We start from the raw sequence: 13958 nt of genomic DNA, 5'->3' as shown, positions 1-13958 counted from the left end.
TCTTCTTCTTCTTCTTCTTCTTCTTCTTCTTCTTCTTCTTCTTCTTCTTCTTCTTCTTCTTCTTCTTTCTTCTTCTCCTTCTTCTCCTTCTTCTCCTTCTTTCTTCTTTTCAGAACCAGGGATTGAACTCAGACCCTTGCGCTTACCAGGAATGCGCTTATTCTTCTGAGCCATCTCCCCGGCCCCTTCATTTCATTTTTTTGAAACTTTTTTATTTAGTTTTTCAATTTAATTAGTACATGACTGCACTACATTTATTCTGGGATTTTTAAAAATATATATTTAGTACAGGGCCTACAGAGTCTCACTATGTAGATCGGACTCATAGTGATCCTCCTGCTTTCAGCCTCCCAAGCACTAGAATTTCGGGCACGCGCACCACGCCCAGTCTCAATCATCTTTTCAGCCCACCCTGGGGCGGGGTTGGCATGACTTGAGGTGCCAGGGATCATATTCTGAGAACTTTGTACATGTATGCAACACCTCTTAATTATTGTTTGTCCCATTTCTCTCCCATCTCTCCCTGAACCTTCCAACTCCACCCTCCTCCCATCAGATAAAGCTCTATTTCTACTTTTTCTTTGATTCTTTTTTAAATAATTTTTTTCTCCCTATTTTCATCTCTCATTCCTTTTTCCATATTGAATAGTTTCTCTTAAATGAGAAATCCAAAATACAATAGAAATTAAAAAAAGAAGAAGGAATTGGGGAGGTCTTTTACAAATGAAAAGCGCTGCAAGTGCTTCTACCCCAGGACTGATTCTGGTGGACTGAAGGAACAGCACACTAGCTCCGGATGTCCAGTTAAGTCCTTGTGTGCGTAGCTGGGAGAGACCGAACTGTGCTAAATTGTAAAGTATGTTAAGGTGTCTCAACATTCTTGCTGTAGGCCGCTCTTTGAAACAGTGCCTTTAGTCCCATTTGACTGGTGAAGACACAGCTTCAAGAGATCTGAGAGGTTTCCCAAGCCGTGGTGAGGGAGTGACCAAGTTTTCAGCTCACTGACTTGCATCTCTTTCCTCTGTGCATGCAGTCATGTGCACCTGATGGACAGAAATTAAACTAACTGGTTTCCTGCGACCTAAGGCAGTGCCTGTTCAGATTTTCTTCTGCCTCCTCTAGGCCTTGTCCTTAGCTCTTGATATTAGTGTGCTCACATACCTTGTTGTTTTCTTTCAAAAATTCTCTTATAACTACCTTTTGGGTGCTCTATTTGTTATCATTTATACTTTCATAAACATAGTGTTCAGGAACTTAAAAATATTTCATCCTTAGTTTGCTGTCAGTGAATCTTTCTGTATGGTTAAATGAAAAATATTCCCAGATATGCTCTGGCCTATTTACCTAACAAATACTGTGGAATCTTTAGTCATTGAGATTTTTGATGGAAATAACAATAGCCAGGAACTCTCTGAAGCACTTCACATTTTTTAAGATTTATTTAATTCTAACAACTATCTCATGAAACAGTTACAATTCATTGTCCTCATTTCACATTGGGGAACAAAGCAGTGAAATGTGGTGGTGCAACTGATCTGCTAGTAATTAGTAGAGCTAAAATTCGAAAACCAACAAAAAAGCACTTCTTACTTTCTTCACAGTATTACTACCTTTACTACCTTTTCGTCCGATTGAGCTTACATAATGGTAGTTACCTAACTTTCTCAAGTTTGTTATATCTGAGTAGGGAAAAAGGAATCTTATTTGTTAGATTTTTGTTTGTTTGTTTGTTTGTTTTGGTACAGGGTCTCTGCGCAGCTCATATTCATAATAATCCTCCTGTTTTCAGCCTCCTCAGCGCTGGGATGACAGGCTTACGGCATCAGCGTAAGTGGGGGCAGGGCTAGTGCAGCATGTGAAACTGGGAATCGAACCCTGGTCCCTGATTTCTGTGCTTGCTTAAGCAGGCACTTAGACCCCAGAGATATGAGCCGTCTTGCTTTTTTTTTGTAAAGGTCTATAGGGTCTCACTAGGCAAATTGGACTCGTAGTGATCCACCTGTATTTAGCCTCCCAAGGAGCTAGGAAAACAGGCATGCACCACCACACCCAGTCTCAATCACCACCCTGAGGGCAGGGCCAGCAGGGCACACCCTGGTGATCAAACCCCGGCTGCTGCCTGTGCCTAAGCAGGTGTTTAATCCACCGAGCTATTTGGCTGGCTCTTGTTTGCCGTATCTTGAACTCCTGTAAAAGTTGCAATTTCACTCATTTACTTTGGAAATGAAAAAACAGACTACCCTCACCTTTTGTCATCAGATTTTGTGAAGCTAAATTTAGAAAGAAGTGCTGCTAACTTGGAAACCAAGAGTGAGAGGTTTGGGATCCAGATTTGTATGATTTTTAAGAAACAACAAAATGCAAATAATAATGCAGTATGCCATGTATTATAAGAACTGTGAAGAGAGTAGGAAATGTGTTCACTGTAGAGTCACAGTATTTTTGAATAGTTTTAAAGTACTGCTACTTGTGCATACATATACATATTTCTACCTATCTTAAATATATTAATAGTAATGATCTATTTTTTAAATGGAATGAACCACTTAAAAATCAAATCATGTTTTTAAAAAAGCTGAAAATGTTCCAGTTATCCTGTATAATTTTAAAGCATGATCCAATGAGAAAAATCAGAAAAATCTTGCCATGTTTGAGTCAGATGTGAATATTTACAACCAAGTTATAAATCTTTAGAATTATACAGAGCCTAAGAGCAAAACTGACTTAACCTCAGTCACCTTGTTTCAACTCTAAATGTTCAGCTCTAGTCCTATGGCTGACATTTCAAGATGAACCAGCTATTAATAACAACCTCACCTTACATTCTGCACAGCGGTAAACCAAGCAAGCATAATTAGATATTCATATAAACAAGATTAAAATAGGGAAATCAAAATATACTATACTCTGGAGCACTACTGAACAAGCAAACATAATTTATTCATGCAGAAGTGAGAGTTGTTAAATTCAGATAACTCCAGGAATGCTGAATAACGCCCCTGCCATAACCCAGAGGCCAACAGGCAGGAGTCATGACGGTCAAGAAATGCCAGGTCAACCACAGAGGAGATGAATACTGTGTAGTTTGGAAAGTGGGTGACACGAATTACAGTTCATGAGATTAAGAAACCTGGCAAGTTACAAGCTGCTAGATCATGGGGAGTTTCAATTGCTAAGAAGAAAAACCTTGAATTTGAGCTGGTACTGGGCAGAAAGCCACTGAAGCAAAACAAAGCAGAGTGTACAGGGTTCCTCCAGATTTCTGGGCTACATAGAGCCCAAATAATGAAGCTTAAGAAGCCACTGTGCAGTTAAAAAATGTCCTTGCCTACATAAATAGTGAGAAAATACTAAAGTCATTAATAAATATAAAAGCATCCATCTTTCTCATATACCCATATATTAGAACTTATGAAACTAAACTGAAACATGAGAAAGCAGTTGGCAAGAGATAAAAGCTTTTCAAAGAGAATTATATTAAGTTTACCTTACACTATTTTTTAACTTTTTTATTTTTTAAAGAGAGTAAAACTTAGAATTAAAACAGAAAAACCTTACAATTGACACATAATTTCACTTAACAAAGTAATATAAATTTCACAGTATTGGTTGCAATACATAGTGTTGTCTTCCAACCAGTTATTCACACTACCAGATTTATGCATATAATATTGGAAGGAAAAAAAAGAAATATACAAGAAATTAAGAAGAGAAAAAGTACAAACAATTGAAAAAAGGAGATGAAACAAATTAAGCATTATCTTGTCCTTTCCATAGACCAGCAAATATGCACAGTACAGTAGTCCAAACCATCCTGCTTACACACACAGATAAATCTCTTTCCCCCACTCTCTCCTGTCCTTCTCCTCATTTCAATAACTCTTTCTTTTTGAATAAGTTTATTCCCTTTTCCCTGTATCTATTGTACGACTCAGATTCCATTTTTCTCTTTCAGGTTCTCACACTAAGGAGGCCAACCATACGATGTTTCCACATCTGGGTCTGATTTATTTCACTTAAGAGTATGTTCTCTAGTTGCATCCATTTGCTGACAAAAGACTCAAACGTATCGCTTTGTATAGCTGAATAATACTCTATTGTGTAAAGATACCCGCATCTTTAGCCATTCTTCAGGCTGTGGAGAAAAAGGAACACTTCTGCACTGTTGGTAGAGTGCAGACTGATACAACCATTGTAGAAATAAGTGTGGAGATTCCTTCAAAAGCTAGGGTTGAGATCCTATTCAAGCCAGCTATGCCCCTCCTGGATATTTTTCCAGAATAACTGAAAACCTCATACTACAGTGATATATGTGCACCCACGTTAGTTATAGCTAAATCCTGGAAACCACCTGGATGCCCATCAACTTTACACTATTTAAAGCTCATCTGTCTGTTTCATATTATACATTCCTCATAAAGTAACTAAACAAAAACCCCAAAAGTAAACTGGTGGGCGAGAAAACTGGGCATCATAGTTTGCCTATCATGCCAAGTGTCAAGGAATCAACAAGTGCTGATAGAATCACAGGCTGACTCACAATGTTCTACCGTCTTATATTTTTACCTTTCTTCTATAGTCATTAATGTACTGTGATTTTAAGAATGGAAACTAAGGCCTTTTCATCACACAAGAAGAGAAAGTGCTTTCCCTTGCCTAGGTGTATTTCTTAAGTTAGAACATAAACCCATGCTTAAGAAGGAAAGTCACAAATCACTTCTGCATATTACCGTTTCTTTCAAAACATTCTCATCTTATCTTTGCCCTGTCAAATGTAATACTGGTAAATAATATTTTTATTGCTTTTTCCATCAGGTCTAATTTCTCCCATTTGATTTCAAGTCCTTTAATCTTACCGAGATATTTACAGTCAATGAGATGTCCCACTCCTTCCAACAGCCTGCAAACAGAACACCTGGCCTTGTGCGCTACTCGGTTCCTGCCACCTCGCCCCTGCATCTCTCTCCTCAGGCATTCCTGCTGTCCCAGCCTATCACAGGGGCATCCATCTGAGCTCTGAAGCTGTTTTCTCCCTCCGTACCCATCTCATTGTCACCTTCACTGCCCCCACGCATCTGTCAGAGCAGCGGATCCTCGATATATTTTAAGAAAGTTAAACTAATTTACACTTGAAGGATTCTAAAATATTTATAGTCTAATGAGTGATGGAAACCACTGAGTCCCAAAGGACATAAAACAAAGAATTTCCTTTGGTTTGTGCCCTCTGTGAGTACTTGGTCTGGTGGAAGAGCAACACACACACAATCTGACGGAACAGGGTAGGATAATCACAGCATTGACTGCAAGCAAAGCGTAGAAAAGAGAATTCATCCTGGCTCTCGATGGTATGACAATCTAGAGGAAGTAACTTTTGAGTTGCATCTGGAGGAGGAGAATTTGTTCCACTTAGAAGAGCGTGAGGGAGCATGTGACAAAAGGGAGCACACCTGTGGAAACACAGGGGTATATTCTGTTGCCCCAGTTCAGAAAGGAAGAATTATTTTGTATTTCAGTGATCATTGCTGGACTTCACTATCTTCATTTTCTGCACAACCTTCCTCTGGCTAAAATTGCCAAGCATTGTTCAGTGCTTGTACAATTAAAATGTTTTTTCCATATGAGTTACAAGATCTCCTAAAATTCAACTCTTTTTTCAGTACAGTATTATTTGTCCCTATTCAAACTATGAACATGAAGGATAGATCCAGGCGCAGAAGCACACACCTGCAATCCCAGCACTCAGGAGGTGGAAGCAGGAGAACTGCCACGTCTTAGAGGCCAGTCTGAGCCCCTAGTGAATTCAAGACTATCTTGGATACATAGCAAGACCCTGTCTCAGAAAAAAAAAAAAAAAAAAAAAAAAGATAACATTACGTGATTTTTGGTGGTTTGGGCTCATTACACCTTATTCTGAGGGCTCCACGGCACCTCTTTGTTATGTGGGACACTACAAGACCTGCAGCATTACCCCATGCTCATTTCTTCTGTAAAGTCAAGATGGTGTGTAGTGTCGGGCCACTGCTGTTTCCATGACTCTGAGCTTTGATGCACGGGAATAGAGCTGCAGATGCAACTGGTGAGGGTGTGAGTGAAAATATGGAATTGCGAGGAGGTCTCACCAACGGATCTCCAGAAACCCCAGACATGCCCCTGCAATGGTTGGAGCTGAAGGAAGGCGCGGATTTTTTCCTAAGAGTACCTCTTAGCCTTCTGTTTTGCCTGGCTCTTAATATAAACAGTGCATATCTCTAGCATATTGACAAAGGGATATCAGGGTAAACTTAGAGCTTCTTCTTGTAATTTGCTCTGGAATCTACGCCATCAGTGCAATAAGTATCTGCAAATTCATTTCACATTTTAAAAGCATGCTTGAGTTTACCTCATTTCTATAGATTTTGAAAGTTCTTAAAAGCACTTGATTTATATGAATATCAGTTCTTCACATGTAGCTTATTTTCTGGATGCGTTTCCTTAGAGTTTGTTGTCCAGGCACTCATTGCATTTAGTTTGCTTATGTAGAGAATGGTCAGGCTGGTGTATTGCATGTCTTTTTCTAAACCAGGCCAGTCTTACTGAAAATAAATGTGTCTGCTGCTCTCTCTGAGTGTTTTCAAGAGCTAAGATTAAACACACAATGAAAAATATCTTGTACTTTCTGTCTCTGTCTTTCTTTCTCTGTCTTTCTGACTTTCTCTGTCTCTCTATGCCTCTGTCTCTGTCTCTGTCTCTGTCTCTTTCTCTGTCTCTGCCTCTGTCTCTGTCTTTTTTCTAAGGAGAACAAATGTAGGAGTCAAGGGAAAAAATCTCAGGGACATATTTAACTAATGTGAACTAACAAGAACAGTTTATGACTGGTGGAACTTTGTTGTTCAGAGCGTTCATTGTAGATTGCAGTTATTTGTAACTTTGTCCAATTATCAAATTTAGGAATACCTGCTGCTGTTCAGCACCTAAGGAATCTCTTCTTCTATTACCTACTTAAAATATACTAGACTAGCATGACTGCTTGTCGCTACTTAAACTGTGCAATAGGCCCAATTAAATTGGATCAATTAATTATATTTATTTTAACCTCAAGGTCAGTCAGAAGAGGTTTTTTATTGTTTAATTACAGATTTAATTATATTCAATCACTGAACTTGAAAAAAAAAAACACTGAGAGCATTTAACTCTAATGAGATTCACAGAAACATCTTGAAATATATTTTATTTTCCTGCCCAAGTCTTTCAAGCTATGCAGAGATGCATCACAGGAGAGAGCACAGGAGGTGGGGCCTGTGACAGGGACAGTGACCCCAGGCCAGAGGATGCTGCTGTCTTCAGAATACCTTGAAGGTCTGCCAAGTGCCATGCATGGTCTTTTATCACTGAATGTCTATAGTTATGCTCTTTGTTTTCAGAAACTCAATCACCTCTTTCCTTTGAATGCCTCACTTTCAAAACCTTTCTTCAAAACTGATATTGAGTTTGCATTGCATTTAAGGATATAAGACAAAGAGATCAGCGCATCAAGGAAAAAATGGTTACTGATACCCTAAGTGTTAAAACATGTTTTTCTTAGTAGATGTTGGGTATTTTTAGATAATAACTTTTTAGTTTTGGAGGAAAAAACTGCTAAGATAGGGTAGTCTTGTACTGCTTATAGATCTAGTACTCTAAGAGATAGTTTCATAATTTGGGGGTTATCCTGTAGTGTCCCAAATCCTGCAATTACTGCAGCACACAATTACAGACAATGTTGAGTGCTGCTTCTTTCCTTTTCCTCATTTGTACCTTGCATCTTTGATCACTATATTATTCATTTGCATTTATGTCAAGAACAGGCAGGAACAGGCTTCGATTTCAAGGTTATGTTTGAAAGTTAGTTCAGCCAGCTTCCAAATGTGCTAGCCCTTCATTTGGCACTTTTCTGCTATTGTTATCATTTTCTTGAAACCTGCATGAGATTCCTATTAGTAGAGGCTGAGACAGCCCTGGTGCGGTATTCTTCATCTCAGGGGCAAGTTGAAGTGATCACCAAGTCAGTGCTCACTTTACACAACTGAATCATACGACCAGATTTTTCACTATTCCCATTTGCTCTGGGTTTGCTTTCCCCAGCAGTCTAAGTACAAATATTCTCCAAGTTACCCTGTTATAGCAAGTGTTTAATGCCTGGTAGTGTCCAGAAGCAAAATATTTTCTTTCATAGGCAAATATTTTGGCTATAATCAAGTAGTATTAATTTCAGGGAGAAAAGGAAACAGTTAAAATAACATTTTCAACAGTGAGAGGTCCTTAAAGACATAGTTTTCATAGTCAGGAATAATGACAGTGGAAGGGAAGTAAATCAGTGTGCAAAAGGACACGGGGAGGCTAGGGATATTTTTATAATATTGTGATCATACCACTGGAATATTTCAATAAAACTTGATCTCCTCTCATGTTATTGTGTAAGAAAAAAGAGAAAGAAAGAAAAGAAACAGTGTGCAAGGGACATAAAGGAATTAGCCAATGATTAGAGACAGGATTTTCTTTACATTGTCTAATAGACTTGTTTATTATTTTAAGCTGGTAAAAAGAGACTTATGATTCATGTTGAAGAAAGAGTTATTTGTGCTTGGTACATTGAAGACACTGTTCAAAAGCAGTTTGTCCTTATAAAAGGATGACCCCTGTAGTAATTCTTAGGCAAGGAGGGACAAATTCAACCAACAAAAAGCATAGCTCGCCCCACGTTCCCCATGATTTCTCCACATAGAGCAAAAAAATACACATCAGTAATTTATTTGAACATGCACATCAGTGAGTAGCGCAGCTGCCAGCCACTCAGGAAACAGAAGGGAGAATATCAGCATTGCCTAAATAAAAGAAGAGAGGTGAGTCACACCATTTTAATTGTCTTTAAAACACAGAGAAGAGGAGCAATTAAAATATAGTCCTAAACAGTCCTAGCTAATGTAGATTACATAAGTATACAATATGGTTCAACGAATAGTGCTCTGACAAGCATAAACCACCAGTTCTTGTAAACAAGGCCCAGGTCAACTGCTGAGAAAATGTTAGATTTGGGTGTAATAAAAGTTACTTTTATTTCAGTACTGAATGCAAAATACAGGTCAAGACTGAAGACAGCATTTTATAAAAGGTGGCTCTATTAAAGCAAAGAGGCCGTTTCCTTTTGCAATTTCATAATTTTGGAATTCCACTTTTGACGTTCATTTTCTTTGCTTTTCCTCCCCTGAGCACTAATTTATCAAAAAAAAAAAAAAAGATTTCAAGGTGCAAGTTGTACATTCTTATCATTATACCATCTTATCTCTTTCTGGAAGAGAGTATTACAATCAGCATTACAATGTTAATTCTTTTTTTCCTATTGTCTTGTTCCACATACACATACTTCAAAACCATAATGTCGCTTGGGAAAAGAAACCTACGAATGAGAGATAGTGATGCAGTCATACACTTCCTGTTGTGCTGTGTGTCTTTCCCATCCCTTCTCCCCTTTCCCTGTAAAGAGCTGTAAAAAATTTAAGGCAGATGAGGTATATTGCTGAAGGAAAAAGTTATTTTTGAAAAAAACTCAAAAAAACCTTTTATTCTGCCCTTCTACTCAAGAAAGACGACTCAACTATAAATCTAGTGCTAGAAAAAAGCAGGAAAGACACCGTTTGCATGTACCATACTATGTCTTCTAGTTCTAGAATGGCTTTTTGTTAATTTAATTTTAATAGAAAAAATAAGCACCTTAAGCTATGAACGAGAAAAGAACTTCATTATTAGTGAGTCTGGAATCCAAACGGAATTAAGAACACTCACTCAAACTCTTTCACTCATTCTCACAAAGGCCAATGCTACTGATTAGGATTGTAAAGTGCTGTACTTCGTATAAACACTTGGATACACTGCGGACACTGAAAAATAACCCTCAACCACATTGTGTTATAGTTTCAAAAATATATTTACAGTCTATTACAAAGATTACAAATGGAAGTGTCTAGGTGACTGTATTATGCTAATTAAAATTATTTTTACAGATAATTTTTCCTTAGGGACAAAAAACATTTTAGTGAAATTAAAATGATTTTCTAGTCAATCAAAAATAAATTAAAGTAACACTGTACAGTGACTTAAAAGGAAAAAAAAAAGAGGGTGGGGAGGGGTTTGGGAAGCAATCCATTTGAGTTTTTCTATAGCCATCTTTGGTCCTAAATGTGGGAACAACACATAATGTAGCACTGAAAATACCTGTTCTTTTGTGATGCTCTGCAAGTAAAATAGAAAAATATAGTGCATTTTCAATGTACTCAGAGCCCACTACAGAGAAATGTGTGTACAAAACAAGACAGTATAAATAAAATTTACAAGTTTTACAAAGGAACATTTACAGATTTTTGTTTCTGCTGTTTGTTTGTGGATGTCCACATTATCAAACAAGACCAATTCTGCCCGATCCCTGGGATCTTTCTCTAGTAAAATCATTATAAACAGCCCGATTTTCTTTGGAAGTAAAACAGTTCAATTCTGGGGTAGTTCATGATTTCTATAACTTTTGAAAGCGTTTACTCACAATATGTATACATTCCTGAAATATCTATAAAGACACATTTAATTATTGCTTATGAAATTCTAACACAGTAATCAAATAATATGGTTCAATAAATAAAGTTTTTTATTATTATTTTAAAAAAGCCAGATCCTTAGCCTCTTCCTTCCAGGATAAAAAGAGTTCTTTCATTTAACAGGTTTCTCGCATCAGTGTTCACAAAGAAAAGACTTTTTGTGTTGTTTTGTTTTAACTGCAATGATATATTCTATGCAGCAGATTTGTTTTCAGATGGTGAAAACTGGGAACTGCCCCTTTAGTCATGCTCCAGAGTTCTTGTATAAAACTTAGTTTTTTTTTTTTTTTTTTAATTTTCCTTGTATATTTGGACTGCACTTCAACAGCAAGAATATAAAATATATGTCCACTATTTCTCTTAAATTGCTTAATGTTACAAGACTGAAAAATCTGTCTATGCTCAGAAGAAACTTTAGATAATTCTGGATAGTTCTTGCTTCCAGAGACTTGATTTCACCGGCATTCTTCAGATGAAGTGCCTTATCTTTTTTAAATATAGTCATGAACCTAAAATTTGAATTCTATTAATTAAATTCTGTCTAGTAAAGTCACTCTATAAACAATCTGTTAAAAGTGCCTTAGAGTATTTATGGATCATTATTGCTTTTTTTATTGAAAAGTTAGTGTGTTGTCTGATTTTTTTTTTTTTACAAAAAATTTATTTTTAAAAAATATCAGCGCTCTTGGCAACTTACATTTTCTGGACTACCTGCCAATTAGCAAACAATATCAAAACAGCACTGATTAAACGGAATCAAATGGCACAAAAAGGATACCAATATTATGACAAAGATATATCTTATTCATGCTATTTTTTTTGTCCATTTTTGTTTTGAGATTCTTTCAAAGGTACCCAGTGTAGTAAGGTGTCATAAATTTAACACTAAAAAGGTTCAAAGGTATAAACAACTTTCTAAAACAAAGTCCTTATGAGGAATAAACACAAATGATTTTAAAAAAGAATAGCCTGAAATCACATATTTAAGTAAAATATTTCATTAACAATAAGATCATGATTTTATTTGACAAATATATTCTTTCTTAGATTCTTTATGTACATTTTAAAAAGTCTATATGATAAAAAGGAGGTTAGAGAGCTCAAGGTGTTTGGATGTTTTTCAGGTAGTACTTTGTTTATTGTCACTGCTGTTTTCCTGGCCACCAGTGGTGGATCCTAAAATTCCCTTTTTATATAATCTGGTGGCACTTAGGAGTTCAAGTCTGTAGGTGCTTCTCACACTGTCTCTCCTTTTGGAAGGAGCCAGGACACCAACTGTCTTCTAGCAGCATTCTGTGCGGATACTGAAGGCCAGTACTGTTCTCTTGAATTCTATCAACTCCCTCCTAAGGGAGAAACACTCATCACACTTGAATGCCAGTCCCATGTAGATGGAGCATCTGCGCTCTCATAGTCTGAATGCTGCTCATGATCTTCTTTTGATGGCCAACCAGTGTGATCCCTAAACTCATCACATCTCTGAAAGAGACAAGTAGATTTTTATTAGATACCTTACAAAGAATTCACAAGTTCTAACTATCATCACACACTTAATGAGCCATTCTGGTGTCTTTCATAGTTCTTGGCATCTAACATAGCTCTACAGAGATGACCATTAGCAACCTGCATCATCTACATTCTTTGAAGCTCTCAAACTTGCCATGGAGGTTACTTCTGAAGTGCTCTGAAATTATATATATATATATATATATATATATATATATATATATATGCAATAGTATGAAAAGCTTTACAATTATTATTAACTTATATGATTAGGAAATGTTATTGGAAATCTACTTTTGAATCTAGCTGGGTGTATGATTTTTAATTGGAAAAATAGGGTATAGTGTGAATGAAAATACTCGCTGGGACGCAGTAGAAAGATGCTATCACAGACTCAAACACTTTGTGTAAGGGGAGACCAGGGAGATGGCTCAGTAGAATAAGCACTTCTGTGGGAAGTGCAAGGGCCTGAGTTCAATCCCTGGTTTCGCAAAAAAAAAAAAAAAAAAAATTACAAACACTTTGTATATACTAAGCAAGTGCTATACTACTGAGCACCATCCCCAGCCCTTTGTAGTTTTTACTTATTTTATTTATTTATTTATTTATTTTTCCATAATTATATTGAGAAACAAATAGCAATGAGACAGTTTCAAATTAAATTGGTAGGACAGTTTCAATAATTAACACACTGCATACATTCTTCCTAGTGCTTAATTGCTGTATAAGATGTGGATATGATATCCAATTTACAAACATTATTAGAAGAAATCCTTCTATTCATTAAGAGAATGTAACTATATATCTATCCTAAACACTTTGAGTACACAGATACAAAATGGACATTCATCTGTATCCCCTTTTTTTTTTGTTAAGTTCCATCATTTAAATATTATAGGTGTGTAAACTCAGCAAAATATTCTAAATGCGTTCAGTAGTCCATAATAGTATTGGGTCTTCCACTTCACTGTCAATGTCATACATTGTTGACCTGAGTCCCCTACAGCTCAACATAATACTTTTTTAAATTTTGAGACAATTTCATTAAGTTGGTGAGACTGACCTTCATTTTAGAATCTTCTTACTTTCTTTTTCTGAGTATGTGGGAATACAGTATGTGGGGTCCAACACACCTGGCTGATCAAAAACTTTATACTGAGTTTAATTACCATGTTGATAATTCTAAGCACATTATTATTGTGTACTTCAGTTCACTTATTTTACTATAGCTAGGGAAAACAGTTTAAAAGCATTTTATGTTTAATGTTAAATTTAAAATATGTTTATAATATCTATGTAATTGTGCCTTTTCTAATAGCCAGAAAGGTTGAGTTTGGCTATTTACAAGGAGCTAAAACATTATAACATGATAGTGTTTTACAACAGGAACTTTAGAAAGTATAGTTTTGCAGATTACTGTGAGGATTTGGTTATAAATATACTATTTTCACCCAGACATAGATTTGAATAAAACAAAATAAGAGAATATGTACCTGCTTAAATTCATGCACACACCCTTTCCTAAAGTATACCAGGAAGAGTATTTGATTGCTGGTTTCATTTTTGTATAAGAAATGTGAAACACTCCTCATGTCAGAACATAAATAATTCTTCACAGCCAGGTGTGGTGGTGCACACCTGCAATCACAACACTGGAGGTTTCAAAGTTTAAAACAGCCTGAATTATGTCTCAAGGGAGGCTGAGACAGTAGGATTGCTGTGAGCTTCAGGGCAGCTGGGGCTACACAGTGAGCTCAAGGTCAGTCTTACTACAAAGTGAGAGTGTGTCTCCAAAAACATAAGTAAGAAAAAGAAAGAAAGAGTGGGGGAGAGAGAGAGAGAGAGAGAGAG

At 36.6% G+C, this 13958-nt stretch overlaps 1 protein-coding gene across 3 annotated transcripts in view; it reads right to left on the bottom strand.

Annotated features, from left to right (window-relative positions):
- Positions 1-10633: 10633 nt before the first annotated feature.
- Epha7 (EPH receptor A7) overlaps positions 10634-13958 on the bottom strand; it is a 171843-nt gene continuing 168518 nt past the window's right edge. For all 3 annotated transcript variants that reach the window (XM_004628194.2, XM_004628195.2, XM_004628196.2), the window contains exon 17: positions 10634-12080. In XM_004628194.2, coding sequence (XP_004628251.1) covers positions 11966-12080 — 115 coding nt within the window. In that variant the 3' untranslated portion in view covers positions 10634-11965. The remainder of the gene's footprint in view (positions 12081-13958) is intronic.

This window comes from Octodon degus, unplaced genomic scaffold, assembly GCF_000260255.1.
Source record: "Octodon degus isolate 3935 unplaced genomic scaffold, OctDeg1.0 scaffold00022, whole genome shotgun sequence".
Taxonomy (NCBI): domain Eukaryota; kingdom Metazoa; phylum Chordata; class Mammalia; order Rodentia; family Octodontidae; genus Octodon; species Octodon degus.
This window is presented reverse-complemented; position numbering and strand designations above follow the sequence as displayed.